Source organism: Scyliorhinus canicula, chromosome 8 (genome assembly GCF_902713615.1).
Source record: "Scyliorhinus canicula chromosome 8, sScyCan1.1, whole genome shotgun sequence".
NCBI classification, from domain to species: Eukaryota; Metazoa; Chordata; class Chondrichthyes; order Carcharhiniformes; family Scyliorhinidae; genus Scyliorhinus; species Scyliorhinus canicula.
In genome coordinates this window covers 45,527,881-45,549,884 of record NC_052153.1, presented here as the reverse complement: position 1 = coordinate 45,549,884, position 22,004 = coordinate 45,527,881, and the positions used below count along the sequence as shown (strand labels likewise).

Below are 22,004 nucleotides of genomic sequence, written 5' to 3'. Positions count from 1 at the left end.
ATGTAGAGGAAAGGATTGTAAAGATGATTCTTGACAGGAGCGAGAGTAACAGGGTAGTTGTTATGGGGGACTTTAACTTTCCAAATATTGACTGGAAATACTATAGTTCGAGTACTATAGATGGGTCAGTTTTTGTGCAGTGTGCGCAGGAGGGTTTTCTGACACAGTATGTAGACAGGCCAACTAGGGGCGAGGCCACATTGGATTTGGTACTGGGTAATGAACCCGGCCAGGTGTTAAGATTTAGATGTAGGTGAGCACTTTGGTGATAGTGATCACAACTCGGTTATGTTTACTTTAGCAATGGGCAGGGATAGGTATATACCGCAAGGCAAGAATTATAGCTGGGGGAAAAGGCAATTACAATGCTATTCGGCAAGATTTAGAATGTATAGGATGGGGAAGGAAACTGCAGGGGATGGGTACAATCGAAATGTGGAGCTTTTTCAAGGAACAGCTACTGCGTGTCCTTGATAAGTATGTACCTGTCAGGCAGGGAGGAAGTTGTCGAGCAAGGGAACCGTGGTTTACTAAGGAAGTTGAAGCACTTGTCAAGAGGAAGAAGGCGGCTTATGTTAGGATGAGACATGAAGGCTCAGTTAGGGCACTTGAGAGTTACAAGTTAGCCAGGAAGGACCTAAAGGGAGAGTTAAGAAGAGCGAGGAGAGGACACGAAAAGTCGTTGGCGGATAGGATCAAGGAAAACCCTAAGGCTTTCTATAGGTATATCAGGAACAAAAAGAATGACTAGAGTAAGATTAGGGCCAATCAAGGATAGTAGTGGAAAGTTGTGTGTGGAATCAGAGGTGATAGGGGAAGCATTAAATGAATATTTTTCGTCAGTGTTTACACTGGAGAAAGACAATGTTGTCGAGGAGAACACTCAGGTTCAGTCGACCAGGCTAGATGGAATTGAGGTTCAAAAGGAGGAGGTGTTAGCAATTTTAGAAAATGTCAAAATAGATAAGTCCCCTGGGCCAGATGGGATTTATCCTAGGATTCTCTGGGAAGCCAGGGAGGAGATTGCAGAGCCTTTGTCCTTGATCTTTATGTCGTCTTTGTCGACAGGAATAGTGCCGGAAGACTGGAGGATAGCAAATGTTGTCCCCCTGTTTAAGAAGGAGAGTAGAGACAACCCTGGTAATTATAGACCTGTGAGCCTTACTTCGGTTGTGGGTAAAATGTTGGAAAAGGTTATAAGAGATAGGGTTTATAATCATCTTGAAAAGAACAAGTTGATTAGCGATACTCAACACGGTTTTGTGAAGCGTAGGTCATGCCTCACAAACCTTATTGAGTTTTCTGAGAAGGTGACCAAACAGGTGGATCAGGGTAAAGCTGTTGATGTGGTGTATATGGATTTCAGTAAGGCGTTTGATAAGGTTCCCCACGGTAGGCTATTGCAGAAAATAAGGAAGTATGGAATTGAAGGTGATTTAGCGGTTTGGATCAGTAATTGGCTAGCTGAAAGAAGACAGAGGGTGGTGGTTGATGGCAAATGTTCACCCTGGAGTTCAGTTAGTAGTGGTGTACCGCAAGGATCTGTTTTGGGGCCACTGCTGTTTGTCATTTTTATAAATGACCTGGAAGAGGGTGTAGAAGGATGGGTTAGTAAATTTGCAGATGCCACGAAGGTCGGTGGAGTTGTGGATAGTGCTGAAGGATGTTATAGGATACAGAGGGACATAGATAAGCTGCAGAGCTGGGCTGAGAGGTGGCAGATGGAGTTTAATGCGGAAAAGTGTGAGGTGGTTCACTTTGGAAGGAGTAACAGGAATGCAGAGTACTGGGCTAATGGCAAGATTCTTGGTAGTGTAGATGAACAGAGAGATCTCGGCATCCAGGTACATAAATCCCTGAAAGTTGCCACCCAGGTTAATAGGGCTGTTAAGAAGGCATATGGTGTGCTAGCCTTTATAAGCAGGGGGATTGAGTTTCGGAACCACAAGGTCATGCTGCAGCTGTACATAACTCTGGTGCAGCCACACCTGGAGTACTGCGTGCAGTTCTGGTCACCACATTATAGGAAGGATGTGAAAGCTTTGGAAAGGGTTCAGAGGAGATTTACTAGGATGTTGCCTGGTATGGAGGGACGGTCTTACGAGGAAAGGCTTAGGGAATTGAGGTTGTTTTCGTTAGAGAGGAGAAGGCTGAGAGGTGACTTAATAGAGACATATAAGATAGTCAGAGGGTTAGATAGGGTGGACAGTGAGAGTCTTTTTCCTCGGATGGTGATGACCAACACGAGGGGACATAGCTTTAAATTGAGGGGTGATAGATAAAGGACAGATGTCAGAGGCAGTTTCTTTACTCAGAGAGTAGTAGGGGTGTGGAACGCCCTGCCTGCAACAGTAGTAGACTCGCCAACTTTAAGGGCATTTAAGTGGTCACTGGATAGATATATGGATGAAAATGGAATAGTGTAGGTCAGATAGGCTTCAGATGGTTTCACAGATCGGCGCAACATCGAGGGACGAAGGGCCCGTACTGCGCTGTAGTGTTCTATGTTCTAAAAGGAGACATCTGGTTACCTGTTTAAAGCAATCAGTTCTCTCACCAAGTATCCTTTCACTGAGACAAACAGATGCATATTAGCAATAGAACTTCTGGCAAAGCCCCACCCTTTTGAAGAATAGGACAACAGGTAAAAAAAACTGACCCCCCCCCCCCCCCCCCCAAAACCACAATGTGTGGTCCTCCCCTTGCCAAGTGGAAATCCTGGTAAAACCAGTTGTTGCGTCAGAGATGCACCCAGTCAGAGGGTGGAATTATGGACTCCACATTCTTGAACTGATAACGAGGCCATATAGTACAAATGAGAATAGCAGTAGAAACATTCAATTAAATCATAGCCTATATGTAGCTCATTTCTACTTATCCAATTTTGCTCCATATTCCATAACATTCTTGGATAGCAAAATCTATGGATCTCAGGTTGAAAATTATTAATTGAGCTAGCATCAACTGCAAACTGTGGAAAAGTTCCACACTTCTACCTTTGTGTGAATCACAGTTCTATCCTTTGTGTGAATAAGTGCTTTAACGTAACATTATAGATTTGTGTTACCAGAGATGGGTACTAAAAATTGTAAAGGAGAGATTTGAGATGGTGGAACTTTTTCCACTGGAGCAGAAAGTGAGTTTGCAGAAACTTTTCAAGTGGTTCTCTCTTTGGGAAATCTTGAGACCTATATTTTGGAATGGAGACCAGAGACAATGACAAGTTCACATTCTGTTTCTGAGAACTTTTTAATGTCAATCGCGACAGATACTGAAATAACTACTCAAGAAGTACCATCCACAAAAAGGAGGACATTTCAGAGGTCACAAGTAGCCGAGTTCAGGAACGTCACATTCTACCAAAAAGGAATCAACGTCCACCAGAGAGACTAATTGTATGCATGTATAGAATTAACATGTAAGTGGATGTTTTATAAATGTATAAATGTTATTTGTTGCTGCACTAATGAGGAGGGATGTTATGTACCTGGGAACACATTCTTGCTGGTTCTGCATCAAGTGAGGTGCAGTGACGTCAGCAGAGTGTTTGCGTGGGCTTTGAGCAGATCACCATCGATTGTATTCAGCAAAACCCTCAATAAACCTCTCATCATGTTTTACAAGAATCCAGTGTGTGGGCACCTCCGTAACCTATCTCTTTGCGGCATCACAAAAAATATAGCAGTTTGGAATAAAAATTCCTTTTGAGAACTTGTAGATTTGGAAAGGAACGACATTTCTCAAAGGAACAACCCTATAATACAAACACCGATCTTTACTCTAGGATTTTGCATTCACAGCTGGCTTCGATAGCTTCCCTCAACATTATCACGGTGAAACCTTTAACTTTAGGACCTCCGACAAAATGGGAGAGCTCTGAAAGCAAAGGACATTCGTGAGAAAGGATATTGGCTCAGAAGGAAGCAAAATCCAGTGTGGGTGAAGATTAGAGTCAGAAAACACTGGTGAGATTAGTTAACGGCACCCCAAGAGTAGAAATACCACCAGACTGAGCTCTAATTAATATACTTCGAGCTTGCAACAAAAGCAATACAGTAATCATGGGGTACGTACAGTGGGCAAATCAAATTGGGATAGCTAGTCGAGAAGATGAGTTCAGAGTTCTGTTGTAGTAACTTCCAGGAACAACAGGTTTTTTGCACTGGAGTGCTGAGCTTGTGGCATTTGAGTGCTGCAGTGAGAGTTTGGTGACTGAGGGAGTATAAGGGTTCATTTTTATTTAAAGTCTAGTATTTCTTTTATTTAGTTAATTAACTTAAAAGTTGCTGTTTGGTCTATAAGAAGGTGAATTTTGAATCAGCTTTAAACAAGGTTCTACTTGGACTTACTTGCAGCTGGAGCTTATTAATTAGTTAATTGCATTAGGCCAGTTTTCAGAAGCTAGAGTCACAGTATAAATAGGAGCTAGTTACAGTGCAGACTTTGTTTGCACTGGAGTGCTGAGCTTGTGGCATTTGAGTGCTACAGTGAGAGTTTGGTGACTGAGGGAGTGCTGAGCTTGTGGCATTTGAGTGCTACAGTGAGAGTTTGGTGACTGAGGGAGTGCTGAGCTTGTGGCATTTGAATGCTACAGTGAGAGTTTGGTGACTGAGGGAGTTAGGTGAGGAGGGAGTAAGGTGCTCCTTACATTTCATTTCCTATATTTATCAAAGAACGTGAAGGGAGCCAGGAGTTTAGAGTACAGCTGACTGGAAGTAGAGTCGGAGGGCGGAGGTCCAGTTGGTCCAAGGGGCAGCTAATTCTGTAAAGTAAGAGGGGATGGAGGCTAGGGCAGTTGCATGCTCCTCCTGTAGGATGTGGGTGGTGAGGGATACCACTGGTGTCCCCGCTGACTATACCTGCGGGAAGTGCACCCAACTCCAGCTCCTCAGAGACCGTGTTAAGGTACTGGAGCTGGAGCTGGATGAACTTCGGATCATCCGGGAGGCAGAGGGGGTTATAGAGAAGAGTTACAGGGAGGTAGCCACACCAAAGGTACTGGACAAGAGTAGCTGGGTTACAGTCAGGGGAAAGAAAACTAACAGGCAGACAGTGCAGGGATCCCTCGTGGCCGTTCCCCTTCAAAACAAGTATACCGTTTTGGATGCTGTTGGGGGGGATGACCTACCGGGGGAAGGCCCCAGCGGCCAGGTCTCTGGCACTGAGTCTGGCTCTGGGGCTCAGAAGGGAAGGGGGGAGCATAGAAAAGCAATAGTAATAGGAGATTCAATGGTTAGGGGAATAGATAGGAGATTCTGTGGTCGCGAGCGAGACTCCCGAAAGGTATGTTGCCTCCCGGGTGCCAGGGCCAGGGATGTCTCTGATCGTGTCTTCAGGATCCTGAAGGGGGAGGGTGAGCAGCCAGAAGTCGTGGTGCACATTGGTACCAACGATGTAGGTAGGAAAAAGGGTGTGGAGGTAATAAACAAGTTTAGGGAGTTAGGCTGGAAGTTAAAGGCCAGGACAGACAGAGTTGTCATCTCTGGTTTGTTGCCGGTGCCACGTGATAGCGAGGCTAGGAATAGGGAGAGAGTGCAGTTGAACACGTGGCTGCAGGAATGGTGTAGGAGGGAGGGCTTCAGGTATTTGGATAATTGGAGCGCGTTCTGGGGAAGGTGGGACCTGTACAAGCAGGACGGGTTGCATCTGAACCAGAGGGGCACCAATATCCTGGGGGGGAGGTTTTCTCGTACTCTTCGGGAGGATTTAAACTAATTTGGCAGGGGAATGGGAACCGGATCTGTAGTCCAGCAACTAAGGTAGACGATAGTCAGGACGCCAAAGCACATAGTGATGCAGTGGGGAAGGTAACAATGACAAAGGAGAGTACTTGCAGGCAAGGAGATGGGTTGAAGTGTGTATACTTTAATGCAAGAAGCATCAGGAATAAGGTGGGTGAACTTAAGGCATGGATCTGTACTTGGGACTACGATGTGGTGGCCATCACAGAAACTTGGATAGAAGAGGGGCAGAAATGGTTGTTGGAGGTCCCTGGTTATAGATGTTTCAACAAGATTAGGGAGGATGGTAAAAGAGGTGGGGGGGTGGCATTGTTAATTAGAGATAGTATAACAGCTGCAGAAAGGCAGCTCGAGGGGGATCTGCCTACTGAGGTAATATGGGTTGAAGTTAGAAATAGGAAAGGAGCAGTCACCTTGTTGGGAGTTTTCTATAGGCTCCCCAATAGCAGCAGAGATGTGGAGGAACAGATTGGGAAACAGATTTTGGAAAGGTGCAGAAGTCACAGGGTAGTAGTCATGGGCGACTTCAACTTCCCAAACATTGAGTGGAAACTCTTTAGATCAAATAGTTTGGATGGGGTAGTGTTTGTGCAGTCTGTCCAGGAAGCTTTTCTAACACAGTATGTAGATTGTCCGACCAGAGGGGAGGCCATATTGGATTTAGTACTTGGTAATGAACCAGGGCAGGTGATAGATTTGTTAGTGGGGGAGCATTTTGGAGGTAGTGACCACAATTCTGTGACTTTCACTTTAGTAATGGAGAGGGATAGGTGCGAGCAACAGGGCAAGGTTTATAATTGGGGGAAGGGTAAATACAATGCTGTCAGACAAGAATTGAAGTGCAGAAGTTGGGAACATAGGCTGTCAGACAAGAACACAAGTGAAATGTGGAACTTGTTCAAGGAACAGGTACTGCGTGTCTTTGATATGTATGTCCCTGTCAGGCAGGGAAGAGATGGTCGAGTGAGGGAACCATGGTTGACAAGAGAGGTTGAATGTCTTGTTAAGAGGAAGAAGGAGACTTATGTAAGGCTGAAGAAACAAGGTTCAGACAGGGCGCTGGAGGGATACAAGATAGCCAGGAGGGAACTGAAGAAAGGGATTAGGAGAGCTAAGAGAGGGCATGAAAAATCTTTGGCGGGTAGGATCAAGGAAAACCCCAAGGCCTTTTACACATATGTGAGAAATATGAGGATGACTAGAGCGAGGGTAGGTCCGATTAAGGACAGTAGCGGGAGATTGTGTATTGAGTCTGAAGAGATAGGAGAGGTCTTGAACAAGTATTTTTCTTCAGTATTTACAAACGAGAGGGGCCATATTGTTGGAGAGGACAGCGTGAAGCAGACTGATAAGCTTGAGGAGATACTTGTCAGGAAGGAAGATGTGTTGCGCGTTTTGAAAAACTTGAGGATAGACAAGTCCCCCGAGCCTGACGGGATATATCCAAGGATTCTATGGGAAGCAAGAAATGAAATTGCAGAGCCGTTGGCAATGATCTTTTCGTCCTCGCTGTCAACAGGGGTGGTACCAGAGGAGTGGAGAGTGGCGAATGTCGTGCCCCTGTTCAAAAAAGGGAATAGGGATAACCCTGGGAATTACAGGCCAGTTAGTCTTACTTCGGTGGTAGGCAAAGTAATGGAAAGGGTACTGAGGGATAGGATTTCTGAGCATCTGGAAAGGCATTGCTTGATTAGGGATAGTCAGCACGGATTTGTGAGGGGTAGGTCTTGCCTTACAAGTCTTATTGAATTCTTTGAGGAGGTGACCTAGCATGTGGATGAAGGTAAAGCAGTGGATGTAGTGTACATGGATATTAGTAAGGCATTTGATAAGGTTCCCCATGGTAGGCTTATGCAGAAAGTAAGGAGGCATGGGATAGTGGGAAATTTGGCCAGTTGGATAACAAACTGGCTAACCGATAGAAGACAGAGAGTGGTGGTGGATGGCAAATATTCAGCCTGGCGTTATCAGTGGCGTACCGCAGGGATCAGTTCTGGGTCCTCTGCTGTTTGTGATTTTCATTAACGACTTGGATGAGGGAGTTGAAGGGTGGGTCAGTAAATTTGCAGATGATACGAAGATTGGTGGAGTTGTGGATAGTGAGGAGGGCTGTTGTCGGTTTCAAAGAGACATAGATAGAATGCAGAGCTGGGCTGAGAAGTGGCAGATGGAGTTTAACCCTGACAAGTGTGAGGTTGTCCATTTTGGAAGGACAAATCTGAATGCGGAATACAGGGTTAATGGTAGGGTTCTTGGCAATGTGGAGGAGCAGAGAGATCTTGGGGTCTATGTTCATAGTTCTTTGAAAGTTGCCACTCAAGTGGATAGAGCTGTGAAGAAGGCCTATGGTGTGCTAGCGTTCATTAGCAGAGGGATTGAATTTAAGAGCCGTGAGGTGATGATGCAGCTGTACAAAACCTTGGTCAGGCCACATTTGGAGTAGTGTGCGCAGTTCTGGTCACCTCATTTTAGGAAGGATGTGGAAGCTTTGGAAAAGGTGCAAAGGAGATTTACCAGGATGTTGCCTGGAATGGAGAGTAGGTCATACGAGGAAAGGTTGAGGGTGCTAGGCCTTTTCTCATTAGAACGGAGAAGGATGAGGGGCGACTTGATAGAGGTTTATAAGATGATCAGGGGAATAGATAGACAGTCAGAGACTTTTTCCCCGGGTGGAACACACCATTACAAGGGGACATAAATTTAAGATAAATGGTGGAAGATATAGAGGGGATGTCAGAGGTAGGTTCTTTACCCAGAGAGTAGTGGGGGCATGGAATGCACTGCCTGTGGTAGTAGTTGAGTCGGAAAATTTATGGACCTTCAAGCGGCTATTGGATAGGTACTTGGATTAGGGTAGAATAAGGGAGTGTAGGTTAACTTCTTAAGGGCAGCACGGTAGCATTGTGGATAGCACAATTGCTTCACAGCTCCAGGGTCCCAAGTTCGATTTCGACTTGGGTCACTGTCTGTGTGGAGTCTGCACATCCTCCCCGTGACTGCGTGGGTTTCCTCCGGGTGCTCCGGTTTCCTCCCACAGTCCAAAGATGTGCAGGTTGGGTGGATTGGCCATGAAAAATTGTCCAAAATTCTATGATTAACCTAGGACAAAAGTTCGGCGCAACATCGTGGGCCGAAGGGCCTGTTCTGTGCTGTATTTCTCTATATCTAACATGAATTGGAACAAACTATGGGTGGAACTATTTTAAACCTGGTATTGTGCAATGAGACAGATTTAATTAGTAATCTCATAGTAAAAGACACTCCTGCAAAAAGTGATCATGATACAATTGAATTCCACATTAAGTTCGAAAGCTACATACTCCATTCCATTCCCAAACTAAAGTCTTAAACATTGCAGATTATATTGATGTGGGAGAGGTGCTGGCTAAAGTGAATTGATAAATAGGCTGAAAAAAAAAGATATGGCAGTAAATGGGAAATATTCAAAGAAATTATTCAAAATGCTCTACAAAAATAACCTTCCATTAAAAAACATAAAAAATGGAGCGAGTGGCCACACATTTGGTCATTCCCGCCCGTGGCGGTTTTTTTAGGACCTTTTCCCCAGCTAAAAAGTGGATGCAAGGCGAAAAAGGTGCAGGAGAGTGAGGGGAAAAGATTTACCCTCTGGTTTATGGAGCTGAGGGACAGAATCGGTCGAACGAGAGGGGGCGAGACATTTGGAGCTGGTGCGGCATCTGTGATGCACGTGGAGATGACAGAGGGGCAGGAAGTGGCCCTGCTGTCTCAGTGATCGATGGATAGCTGGTGAGCTTCTTGAACGAGAAGTTCACCGAGCAATGGAAGGAGAGTCTGGAGGATCTGGCCCGGGCGGAGGATTCGATTAAGGCGGTGGTCGACCACGTTGAGACGAGGTTGACAGCCCAGGGCCAGGCGACCCAGAAGAATGGTGGTGGGGAGCATGAGGAGCAGCTCGCCTCAATGGCAGCGGAGATGGGGTTGATGCGCGATCAGCAGAAGCGGCTCTCGGAGAAGGTCGAGGATCTAGAGAACCAGTCACGCAGGCAGAATATTAAGATCGTTGGCCTGCCGGAGGGGAGTGAAGGGGTTGAAACTGGCATCTAAGGTGAGGAGGATGTTGGAGAAGCTGCTTGGAGAGTGTGTTTGCACCGCCATTAGAGGTGGATCGAGCGCACACGGCGCTAATGAGGAAGCCCCAGGGGAGAGAGCCGCCAAGGGCTATGGTGGTGCGGTTACATCGGTTCCTAGACAAGGAGCAGATTATGAGGTGGGCCAGGCAGACGAGGCGCTGCACCCGAGAGGGCAGTGAAGTTCAAAAACATTAGGACCTGGGTGCAGAGTTGGCCAAGAGGAAAGTGAGCCTCAACAAGATCAAGGCAGTCCTCTCCAAGAAGGGGGTGAAGTTCGTCTGTGGGTGATCCACTAAGGCCAGGATTTGTACTTTGGGTCGGGTGAGGAGGCGGTAGATTTTGTCAGAGACAATGGACTGACCGGGGAAGGTGGACCTTGAACAGTTTGTGAAGATGTTATTAAGATGTTGCTGTTAAATTACGTCAGAGGCCAATTTCTTACTTTTTCGGCTTCAGGTTTTGCTTTATTTTGTGTTCTTGGTTCGGGGATGGGGAGTTGGTGTCTCTGTTTGGGTTTGGGGAGAGGATGGTTTTGGTTTGTTTGCACTAACGTTTGAGCTGGGGAGGGGGGAGGGAGAAAATCAGCGAGGGGTAGGATGCTAGGCGCCATGGGCAGGGGCCGCCAGGCTAGCTAGTTCACGCAAGTGCAGCAGGGGGCGGGAGAGGGTGAGTGGAAGGTCAGTGGGGGGGGGGGGGGGGGGGGGAGAGGAAGTGGGGCCGGGGTTGTTGCTGGGGCTCGGTACTGCTGACAGGGATAGGGCTTGTAAAATTTAAAAGGGGAGGAGGATCAATGGCAATGGCCGCCCGAGAGCGGACATGGAGAGGTGCAGGGCACGGACCGGGAGCTGGCCCGAGAAGGGCTATGGTTGATCAGCGGGGGAGGTGAGGTGCCCCCCGACCAGGTTGGTCATGTGGATAGTGCGAGGATTTAATTGGTCGAGCTAGAGGTCAGAAAGTGTCAGCAACAGCTAAGGGAAGCGGAGGGTGAAAGAATTTTTGTTTTACTCCCATGTGCACAAGGTGTAATCCTGAAAAGATTTTTTCATGGTAGATAAGATGTTGTTGGCAGGGGTGTGGTGTCAGACCATGCCCCACACTGGGTGGATTTACGAGTAAGTGGGGGACCAGTGCCCGCAATGGAGACTGGATATAGGACTGTTAGCGGAGGAGGTGGTGTGTGGCTATAAGGATCGAAGGTCGCTTCCCAGAGGTAATGGGGAGGAACCGACGGGGTTCATTAAGGGGCAGCATCTGGCGACCAACATTAGGAGGTTGCTCAATGTAATCGTGATGCCTCCAGAGGGGAGTGAGGTTGAGGTGGTGGTGGGCCATGGGCGCAAAGAAGGCCTCTGATCGGGTGGAGTGGGAATACTTGGAGGTCTGGGGCGGTTTGGGTTTGGGCAGGGATTTGTGGATTGGATCCGTTGATACACCAGGCACGGGTGGCGAGGGTATGGACGAATCGGGTTCGATCGCACTACCGGGGGATGAAACAGGGATGTCCACTTTCCCCACTGTTTTTTGCCTTGGCTATAGAACCGTTGGCATTGAGTGTCTGGCAGGGGATAGTACACGGGGGGGGAGGGGGGGGATGGAGGACAGGACTCTCTCTACGCTGACGACCTGTTGCTGTACATATCGGACCCACTGGGGGGAATTGGTGGGATTATAGGGATATTAAAGGAATTTGGCTGGTTCTCGAGATACAAATTGAATATGGGCAAGAGTCAGCTCTCTGCAATTCAGGCAAGGGGGCAGGAGAAGTGACTGGGCGAAATGCCCGGAGACAGATCTTACTAGGGTGGAGGGACTAGGAGCTCCCAAAGTCGGGAACATAACATAAGAACATAAGAACTAGGAGCAGGAGTCGGCCATCTGGCCCCTCGATCCTGCTCCACCATTCAATGAGATCATGGCTGATCTTTTGTGGACTCAGCTCCACTTTCCGGCCCGAACACCATAACCCTTAATCCCTTTATTCTTTAAAAAACTATCTATCTTTACCTTAAAAACATTTAATGAAGGAGCCTCAACTGCTTCACTGGGCAAGGAATTCCATAGATTCACAACCCTTTGGGTGATGAAGTTCCTCCTAAACTCAGTCCTAAATCTACTTCCCCTTATTTTGAGGCTATTCCCCCTAGTTCTGCTTTCACCTGCCAGTGGAAACAACCTGCCCACATCTATCCTATCTATTCCCTTCATAATTTAATATGTTTCTATAAGATCCCCCCCTCATCCTTCTAAATTCCAACAAGTACAGTCCCAGTCTACTCAACCTTTCCTCGTAATCCAACCCCTTCAGCTCTGGGATTAACCTAGTAAATCTCCTCTGCACATCCTCCAGCTCCAGTATGTCTTTTCTCAAGTAAGGAGACCAAACTAAACTCAATACTCCAGGTGTGGCCTCACTAACACCTTATACAATAGCAGCATAACCTCCCTAGTCTTAAACTCCATCCCTCCAGCAATGAAGGACAAAATTCCATTTGCCTTCTTAATCACCTGTTGCACCTGTAAACCAACTTTCTGTGACTCTCTGCACAGCGGCATGCTTTAATATTTTATCATTTAAATAATAATCCCGTTTGCTGTTATTCCTACCAAAATGGGTAACCTCACATTTGTCAACATTGTATTCCATCTGCCAGACCCTAGCCCATTCATTTAATCTATCCAAATCCCTCTGCACACTTCCAGTATTCTCTGCACTTTTCGATTTACCACTCATCTTAGTGTCATCTGCAAACTTGTACACATTGCCCTTGGTCCCCAACTCCAAATCATCTATGTAAACTGTGAACAATTGTGGGCCCAACACGGATCCCTGAGACACACCACGAGCTACTGATTGCCAACCAGAGAAACACCCATTAATCCCCACTCTTTGCTTTCTATTAATTAACCAATCCTCTATCCATGCTACTACTTTACCCTTAATGCCAAGCATCTTTATCTTATGTAGCAACCTTATGTGTGGCACCTTGTCAAAGGCTTTCTGGAAATCCAAATATACCACATCCATTGGCTCCCCATTATCTACTGCACTTGTAATGTCCTCAAAAAATTCCACTCAATTAGTTAGGCACGACCTGCCCTTTATGAACCCATGCTGCGTCTGTCCAATGGGACAATTTCTATCCAGATGCCTCGCTATTTCTTCCTTGATGATAGATTCCAGCATCTTCCCTACTACCGAAATAAAGCTCACTGGCCTATAATTACCCGCTCTCTGCCTACCTCCTTTTTTAAAACAGTGGTGTCACGTTTGCTAATTTCCAATCCACCGGGACCACCCCAGAGTCTAGTGAATTTTGGTAAATTACCACTAGTGCATTTGCAATTTCCCTAGCCATCTCTTTGAGCACTCTGGGATGCATTCCATCAGGGCCAGGAGACTTGTCTACCTTTAGCCCCATTAGCTTGCTCATCACTACCTCATTAGTGATAACAATCCTCTCAAGGTCCTCACCTGTCATAGCCTCATTTCTATCAGTCACTGGCATGTTATTGGTGTCTTCCACTGTGAAGACCGACCCAAAAAACCTGTTCAGTCCCTGAGCCATTTCCTCATCTCCCATTATTAAAACTCCCTTCCCATCCTCTAAAGGACCAATATTTACCTTAGCCACTCTTTTTTGTTTTATATATTTGTAGAAACTTTTACTGTCTGTTTTTATATTCTGAGCAAGTTTACTCTCATAATCTATCTTACTCTTTATACCGTTTTTAGTAGCTTTCTGTTGCCCCCTAAAGATTTCCCAGTCCTCTAGTCTCCCACCAATCTTTGCCACTTTGTATGCTTTTTCCTTCAATTTGATACTCTCCCTTATTTCCTTAGATATCCACGGTCGAAGGTGGCACTGTTTGTGTAAGCCATGTTGGCTGGGGTGTGTTGGGTATATTCTTGTGGTTCTGTTTTTATTGAAATGTGACGTTTAAAATTGTTAAAATTATAAATGCCTCAATAAAATATTTTCTAAAACAAACTTAAGCAAAAAACAAATACATCTGTGTGCTAGAAAAATAGTGTTATATTAAAAGGTTGAAAATAAAATAGTAATCCTGAGGATTGGGATTTTGGAAAACTGCAAAAGGCCACCGAATATTTGACAAAAAGCAATAAAACAAAAGGACAAAAGTGCAGGATTGTAAAGAGATTGCGAGACCTATTACAAGTTCATAAAAAGGAAAGTAGCTAAAGTAAACAGTGGTCCCTTTGAAGACCAAGACGGGAGAAATCATCATGGTGAATTAAAAAATGGCAAAAACCTTGAACAAATGTCTGTTTCACACAGAAGACAAATTATATCTCAGAAATAGAGGGCAGCTAAGGGGCAAATAAGAATGAAGAATGCAAGTCACTGCCGAGAAGTACAGGGGAAAACTTTAAGCACAAAAAACAAAATCGACAAATTCCTAAGGCAACAACCGAAGGGCTCTAAAAAGGGGTAGCCATAGAAATGGTGGTTTTTCCAAATTCGCTAGATTCTGGAATGGTCTTGATGGACTAGAAGTAAGCAAACATCACGCTGCTACCAAAGGACAACGAAGGAAGTAAGAATAGAAATTGCAGAAGTACTGGCCATAATTTCCCACTCCGCCCTAGACTCGAGTGGTACCAGAGGACTGCAGAACTATAAATGTAACAGACTTGATCAAAAGAAAGCACAGCCCAGCAGCTCAGAGCCAGACAGTTTAACTTCAGTAGCAGGGAGCTTCTAGAAACAATTTCGGACAAAGTTGGTTAATTAAGGAAAGCCGGCCTGGATTTATTTGTGAAGGTAAAATTGTGCCAGAAAATCAAGTGGATTTCTCTAAAATGCCTGGAGCTATTGCATGCAAATCAGTCAAAGAAATGTTAGAGGGATGAACCAAGATTGGTATGGGATTAGTCAGAAAAGCACATAACTAAATTAAAGTAAAATTATTCCTTTGCCTGGCCTCTTTCTACTCGATATGGTTTTTTTTTTGTCTCGGACTGTGCAGCATTACCTAGCGTGCAACATAAGCAAAGTGCTACAGATGCTGGAAATTAAAACGAAGAAATGCTGGACATATGCAATAGGTCAGGCAACCAAGGAGGGAGAAAGAGTTAAATGAGCTCAACTGATTTTGAAATTAACTCCATTTGTCCGTCCACACCAGCTGAGCGCTTCCATTATCAGTATTTACAACACTATTTTGTTACTTAGAAAGAAGACCACTTACCTTTGTGGGTTAGGTGCATTATTTTTATCCCTGTCATGCTTGATCATACGGCATTTCCCTATTGCACCACTGGGACGTGAAATCCCCATGCCTTTGAAAACAATCCTATTCAGAAAGAAAAAAGTAGTTAACTCCTCAATTTCTCTCTTATCATTGTCCAGCCGGGTGGGACTGCACTTGCGTAGTTCCATTCTTATCTAATCATAGATAGAGAATTGTCTGCAACAGCTACTTTTCCCACTCCTGAAATGTTTACCCTGAAATGACCAATAATCTATCCATGTGCTCTTCCAATTTACCATCTATATACTTTCCCTCAGCGGCATCATCTGAAAACAGTTAGTACCTTCAAGTATGTTGACGACGCCCAACTCTACTGTAATAATAATAATATTTTATTGTCACAAGTCGGCTTACATTAACACTACAATGAAGTTACTGTGAAAAGTCACTTGTCGCCATATTCCGGTACCATCTTTCTCGGCCTTCCACCATGCAAAGTTTGTCTGCTTGTCCAGCATCCAGTAAAGATAAGCAGAAATTCCTTCCAAATGAATCCCTAGACTAGAGTATTCCAATTCACATCCATCCAGCTCCCACGTTCTACATAAATGTGTAATTCAAAACACGGCTGCCCATGTCCTCGCCACATAAGCCCATTCTCCCTTAAATCCTATGTTTGCTGCCCCCCACCCTCCAAATATCTGCATCCCTTTCATTCTGCCCTCAAATCATCCTCAATTTTAATTGCTCCACCATTGGTGACTGTGCCTTCAGCTGCCAAAGCCTCTCCTTTTTTGCCTATCTTTAACCAATCTTCTGGTCATCTGACCTGATACTACCCTTCAGGTGCCTGATAGTGTTTTAAAGACACTCTTGGGAAGCACCTTTGTAGTTTTCACATTAAAAGGTTATACAAGTATAAGATATGGCTGTTGAAATAAGAGTGGTGTGTGTAATACACAATGTAAAGGGTCAGAATTTTCTGTAATAAAACATCCAATGCCCCTACATGCTTCAATATATCTTCAATGAAATAGTACAGAAATAGAAGGTGACTATTGGGCCCATCAATGCTGTACCTCTTTCAAAAAGCAACCCATATAGCCGTAAATGGATTAATTCCCCACATTCTTGCAATTTTTTCACCTTCAAGTGTTTAAGCACAATTTGAAATCACTGCACTGATGAGAACTTCCACCCTTATGCTGTCAGTCTCACTGTAAAGATTTTGGAAAAGGTTGTACTTTAAAGGAGGTATCATTTGAGTTTTTAAAACTGTACCAAGTCATAAAAATTAATACAGACTCACTGGTTCCAAGAGATGATTTGATATTTGTTGAATGTGCTGAAATTTAAGTGACTCTAAACTCCAGAAATCTTTAAAAGTTTTAAAGTATTTATTTTAAATGACATTTTAACATCTACCCGAATCCTGTGCGTATATCCCCATCACTTCCTTCTCGATCTGCAAAATTCAAAAGTCACCAGCAAAGGAATTCGGTAACATTTATCTTCCTGGTTTGCTGGCTGTGAAAATCATTCCATGTAATCGGCAGCTTACGCTGCTCGATGCCGACAATGTTTAAATTGACATCAAGAAGAAAGGGGAATCCATGTCAAAGAGATCACTAGATCTTGTGTGGAGCTTTTCAGCAGTGGCAAGCACTGTTCTTACGCCACTGACAGCAAAATCCAACCCACTGTCATGTCAATGCAATGCTGACGGAGTGCCAAATTTACACATGTCTGGATTCACAGATAGATGCAAAAGATCCTACAGCACCATTCCAAGCAGCGTTATCCTGGTGCCTTGGCAACCATATAACCCTCAAAGCACCAAATCTGATATTTGTGTAATCTTACTATGTACATATTAGTTGCTGTGTTTACCCAAATTACAACAGATCTACACATATTCCAAGTTAAATATTAACTAATACGTGAGTACTACACCATATAATGTAAAATACTCTTGCATTATCTAATACGAGTGTCACATTGCAAGATCCTTCTAGACCATTGGTGCTCTTTGAGGGTCGGTGCAGGCTCGATGGGCAAAATGGTCTCCTTCTGTACTGTAGTGATTTTTTGATTCTATACAATACGTTGTTGGCTGTCTCTTGATTTGAGGAGGACATCTACTTTAAGAGTTGAGAGTTTCTACCATGGGGCTTCAAGTGACTGAACAGATCACCTATATATCTTTCAACACATGGGGCAGGATGTCCCACGAGAGGGCAAGCTTTCCTTTCTTTTCCCTCTTCCTCTTTTGCTGCACTTCCTCATCATTCAGACTTTGTGACCCCAAGTGTGATGCAGCTTGATGGACAAGTTGTTGTCGGTATTTTGAAACATTGGCAGCAAACTGCTCCAAGTCATTAATGCAACTGATGCTGTACCTCGAGAAAAGCTTCAGAGTGCCTTTGAAATGTTTTCTTTATCCTCCCTAGAATTTTGACCATTTGTACGTTGAGAAAACAGGGCCTGCCCAGGGGGACACGGTTTGGCCATCAAGATAGTATTGAGTCCTTCAAAGTTGATTATGTAGGAGACCTGACCCTGGTCTCGAAGAGAAGGTAGGTTGGCTCCATTAATGTTATCGTTAAGAAGGATGTTATCTTGCTATGGAACCTTCCATCAAGGTATTTTCCATAGCAGAGAAAACCCTGACATTCTCCTGAATCATCTACTTCCTGTAGCTTAGACCCAGAGACCCTGTGTGGCTTCAGGCTTCCAGAGGATTTTAGCCAGCTATTTTCTATAGGTAAAAATGATAGGTAAAAGATAGCTATTTAGCATTAAGCCCCTGGTCTATTTATCATTTTAAAAACTCACTCATAACCTCAGGTCATTTCAAAACACACATTCAGCATTTCAAAACATAGCTTCAACAGAACACAGCATTACAGATTAAAAATGACATTCTTATGCAGCTAACAAGATAAAGTAACCCAAGAACATCGAATCTAACTTATTTGATGTTAACCCAAACCAATTAGGATTACATCGGGGTATAGCTAGATGGCTAAAGTCTGATATGATTTGGGTTAACATTAAATAAGTTTGATTCGACGTTTTAGCCATCTGTCATTTAATATGCAACATTAACTTAAATGTATTCTTGTATGAGCTATAGAATGTGATTCAGCTTCCTTATCGCATACAGCTTGAACCAGTTTATTGCTGACTTGCTTATTGGGACAATGGTCTCTATGCTGTTGCCATGGAGCTTGCCTGGTCCTTGGGTTACTTTATCTTGTTAGCTGCATAGGAATGTCATTTTTAATCTATAATGCTGTGTTCTGTTGAAGCTATGTCTTGAAATGCTGAATGTGTGTTTTGAAATGGCCTGAGGTTATGAGTAAGTTTTTAAAAATGGTCAATAGACCAGGGGCCTAATGCTAAATAGCTATCACTTTTACTATAGAAAATAGCTGACTTCTACAGCCGGGTGTGAGGGGTCTTTGATTATGCTGCCCGCTTTCCCCAGGCAGCGGAGGTGTAGATGGAGTCAATGGATAGGAGGCAGATTCATGTGATGGACTAGGCTGTGTTTCAAATTCACCAGGGGTAAAATGGGAGATGCTGGTCAGAAGTGCATTTGAATAGTCAAGTATGGAGGTAACAAAGGCACGAATGAGGGTTTCAACAGAAAAAGAACTGAGGCAGGAGTGGGCAATGTTATAGAAGTGCACATAGGCAAACTTAGTGGCGGTACAAAGATTTGGTGGCAGCTGATCTCAGTCAATGAGACCAAAATTGTGAACAGTCAAGTTCAGCCTCAGTTGCCAGACATAAATGAGTGGTCTGTGACATGTAAACACAGCTTGTGGCTAGGGTCAATGTATACGGCTTAAATCTCCCTCACTATTTAATTGAGAACTTATACTCAACCAATACCAGATGTCAAATAAGCAGTCTTGACAACAACTGTGAAAGTTAGAGATGTTGAAAGAGATGATGGTGAGATTGAGCTAGTTTTCATCAGTGTTTGTGGAAACTGATGCTGTCTTGATGGCCTGCATCCTAAGGTCTTAAAAATGTGGTTGCAGAAATAGTAAATGCATTGGTTGGGATCTTCCAGAATTCTCGATTCTGGGAAGGGCCTTTGTCAACAAGGAAGTCAAGGGTTACCTTTCTGTCTGCTGACCAAAACCCTCGACTCCTTTGTTGACAAAGGACCTTCCCAGAATCAAGGGAATTCTGGAACAGACAGAAAGGTAGAGTTCAGGCCAAAATCAGATTAGCCATGATCTAATTGAATGACGTAGAAGTCTCAGGAAGCCAAATGCCCATAAATCTGTTCCTAATCATTGTGTGGATGATGTCACAAAGGGGCATTATGTGGATGAGAAATAGGATGGGACCAAGAATAATATCTCCTTACAAACTCTTCTATTTGCCTATTCCGTTTGTTTTTTTTAAAAACCGGTGTGACAACTAAATCGCTGTTCCTCCAGTTTCAAATAGTTTGTTCTTTCTTGGATCCAGATTGATGGCTTCATGCTTCCCCATATTGAACTCCATCTGCTATGCTTAGTTTGTCAATGTTCCTTTAAAACTTCCCATTTCCATCAAAGCCATTAATACATATGGTGAAAAGTTGACACACCTTAGATTTCCCGGTACAATAGAAACTGGTTTACACCAGACACTTGACATTGGTCACTTTGTTGCTGGTTCCTTATGTTTATTATCTCAGCTAGCTTTAAATCACAAAAAGGTGTCAGCCTTTCCTTCTTTCAGTGATGCACAATTTTTACCAGGTATACCCTAATTAACAGGAGACTTTGCAATTGAATTTGTGTTGCATAACTGCTTCAATATTGGTTTATGGCTGGCAGTGTGCTGTTTATCACATCTAGCCCACCGCCTCCCTCACTCCAAAACAAGCTATTTTTCAGCTGCATCCTATATTAGAACATAGATCATGCCAGTTAATACTTTCATTACTATAATTTTGAGCAAGCCTGAACTTTAAAAAGGACAACATTTATAAATAAATGGTATCTTGTTACATTTCGAGGAAAGATGTTAAAACACTTCATATGCATGGAACAATTTTGAAATGAATTGACTGCTCACTTGGGTGCACATGGCTGCCATTTTACATGCAAAACGATGACGGCCAGGTGAGCTATTTTAATGACTTCAGTTTATGGAAGAATGCTGGCCACAACACCAGTAGAGAACCTGCTGCTCTTCTTCAAAAAAAAGTCCATTCAACCCCAGGGACATGCAGGTGGTAAATCAACTTAGTAGCTCTCCTACCGTGCAGCATTTCCTGATTACAATGCAGGTACAATACTGTAGTGCAGTGGAAGTAATTCAGGTGGTTAGAAGCTTAGACATGAATTCAATTACCACTACAGAAGTTCGAGAATTTAAGTTGAGTCAACTAAAGCTTGGAATCAGAGTTGATGACTATGAAACTACTGAGTTTCATAAAAAGCCAACAGGTTCATTAATGGAACTTACTGTCTTTACCTGGTCCAGCTTAGATGATCCTAGACCCACAATGTGGCTAATTTTCAAGCTTCCCTCTAAAATGGCCAAGCAAGCTACTTAGTTGCATAAAAAAAAATAAAACCACAGCACTGATGGGAGTGTCTTCGACACATGAACTGCAGCGCTTCAAGAACATAGCTCCCAACCATCATTTCAGGGATAATCAGGAAAAGGCAATAAATGCTGGTCCTGCCAGTGATGCCCATATCCTGTAAATTGATATTTTTAGAAAACCCATTCAAGAAATAGCCAACTAGGTTTGCCTTAAGTGATACCTACAAACAGCAGGTTTAGGAGGGAAACCTATTGGAAGCAAACTTTAAATGAGCCCACATTACACCAGGCTAGAAGGCAGAGAAAGTGACTGTATAATTCAGAATAGAATCAATTTTAAAAACAGCATACTTAAATCAAATACCCACCTGTTGTAGATATCATCATCTTCCCCTCCCCAGCCCCAGTAATCATTAGGGAATCCATTGATTTTTTCATGTTGTTCTCGACTCAAGGCTGATATTCCTCCAAAGAACTGATTATACGGTAATCTGAAACAAAGAATTTCACAATTTATCTCAGCATTTTCAAGAATGGCAGTAAGATCTCTAATATATAAAACGTCAAACTACTTTAAAGATTAATCAGAGACAAGTGTACTCTCCTTTATCTCCAAATCTTGTATTGCAGAAACCGATGTGACATCTTACTGAGCTTCCAACCTTCTATCCTCCTTAACATCCTCGCACAAAAGCAGCGCTCAAAACAAAGACTTCCATGTAGTTGTTAAAGCACTGAAAGGAGCCATCATGGTGAAACTGGGATTCAGTTTTAAGTGTAAAAACAATATTAGATAGCTCCAAAGTTGCAAGAACCCTTTGCTACTCTTATTGTGCCAGGCCTTATGTTCCGATGTATTTTTAAATACTGTCGATATTTGGATAATTACTTTGCATCTTTAATTTTGTATGAAGTTACCATATACAGATACAGTACCCAGCAATCTCAGGCTGAACATGTGCCGGATTTCAGACCATGCCATTTTTCGGGTCAGGCCAGTCTGTGCGCAGGTAAAGTCACACGGGTGAAGCTGATAACCAGTTGATGTGCCATCACATCAATGCAGCAGGTTACAACTCCCAGCAGGGACAGAGCTTGTATAGCATCAGGTGACATGGGGACGGAGCTTCCTCCTAATTGGAGGAGCTCGCCACAGGATATAAACACCGACCTGGAAGCAGTTCGGGGAAGAAGATCCTGCAAGGAATGGAGTGTGTGGAATAAAGTGAGTTTTACCCTGTCAGCCTGGCTTCTCCTGGAGACTTTGCCTGAATCTACAACACATCACCTAATCAAACCCGATATTTTACTGCGAATATGAGAGAAAAATCTGTTTCACGCAACGGGTGGTTTGGGTGTGGAATGCACTGACTGG

General features: G+C 43.9%; 1 protein-coding gene across 1 annotated transcript in view; it reads right to left on the bottom strand.

Moving 5' to 3' along the window:
• The window catches only part of LOC119969891 (beta-1,4-galactosyltransferase 1-like), a gene marked incomplete at its 5' end in the record, with an annotated part of 42,421 nt that overhangs the window by 2,156 nt on the left and 18,261 nt on the right, over positions 1-22,004 (bottom strand). Inside the window, 2 exons of the mRNA XM_038803871.1 lie at positions 15,065-15,169; positions 20,998-21,120. Of these exons, the coding sequence (XP_038659799.1) occupies positions 15,065-15,169; positions 20,998-21,120 (228 nt within the window). The remainder of the gene's footprint in view (positions 1-15,064; positions 15,170-20,997; positions 21,121-22,004) is intronic.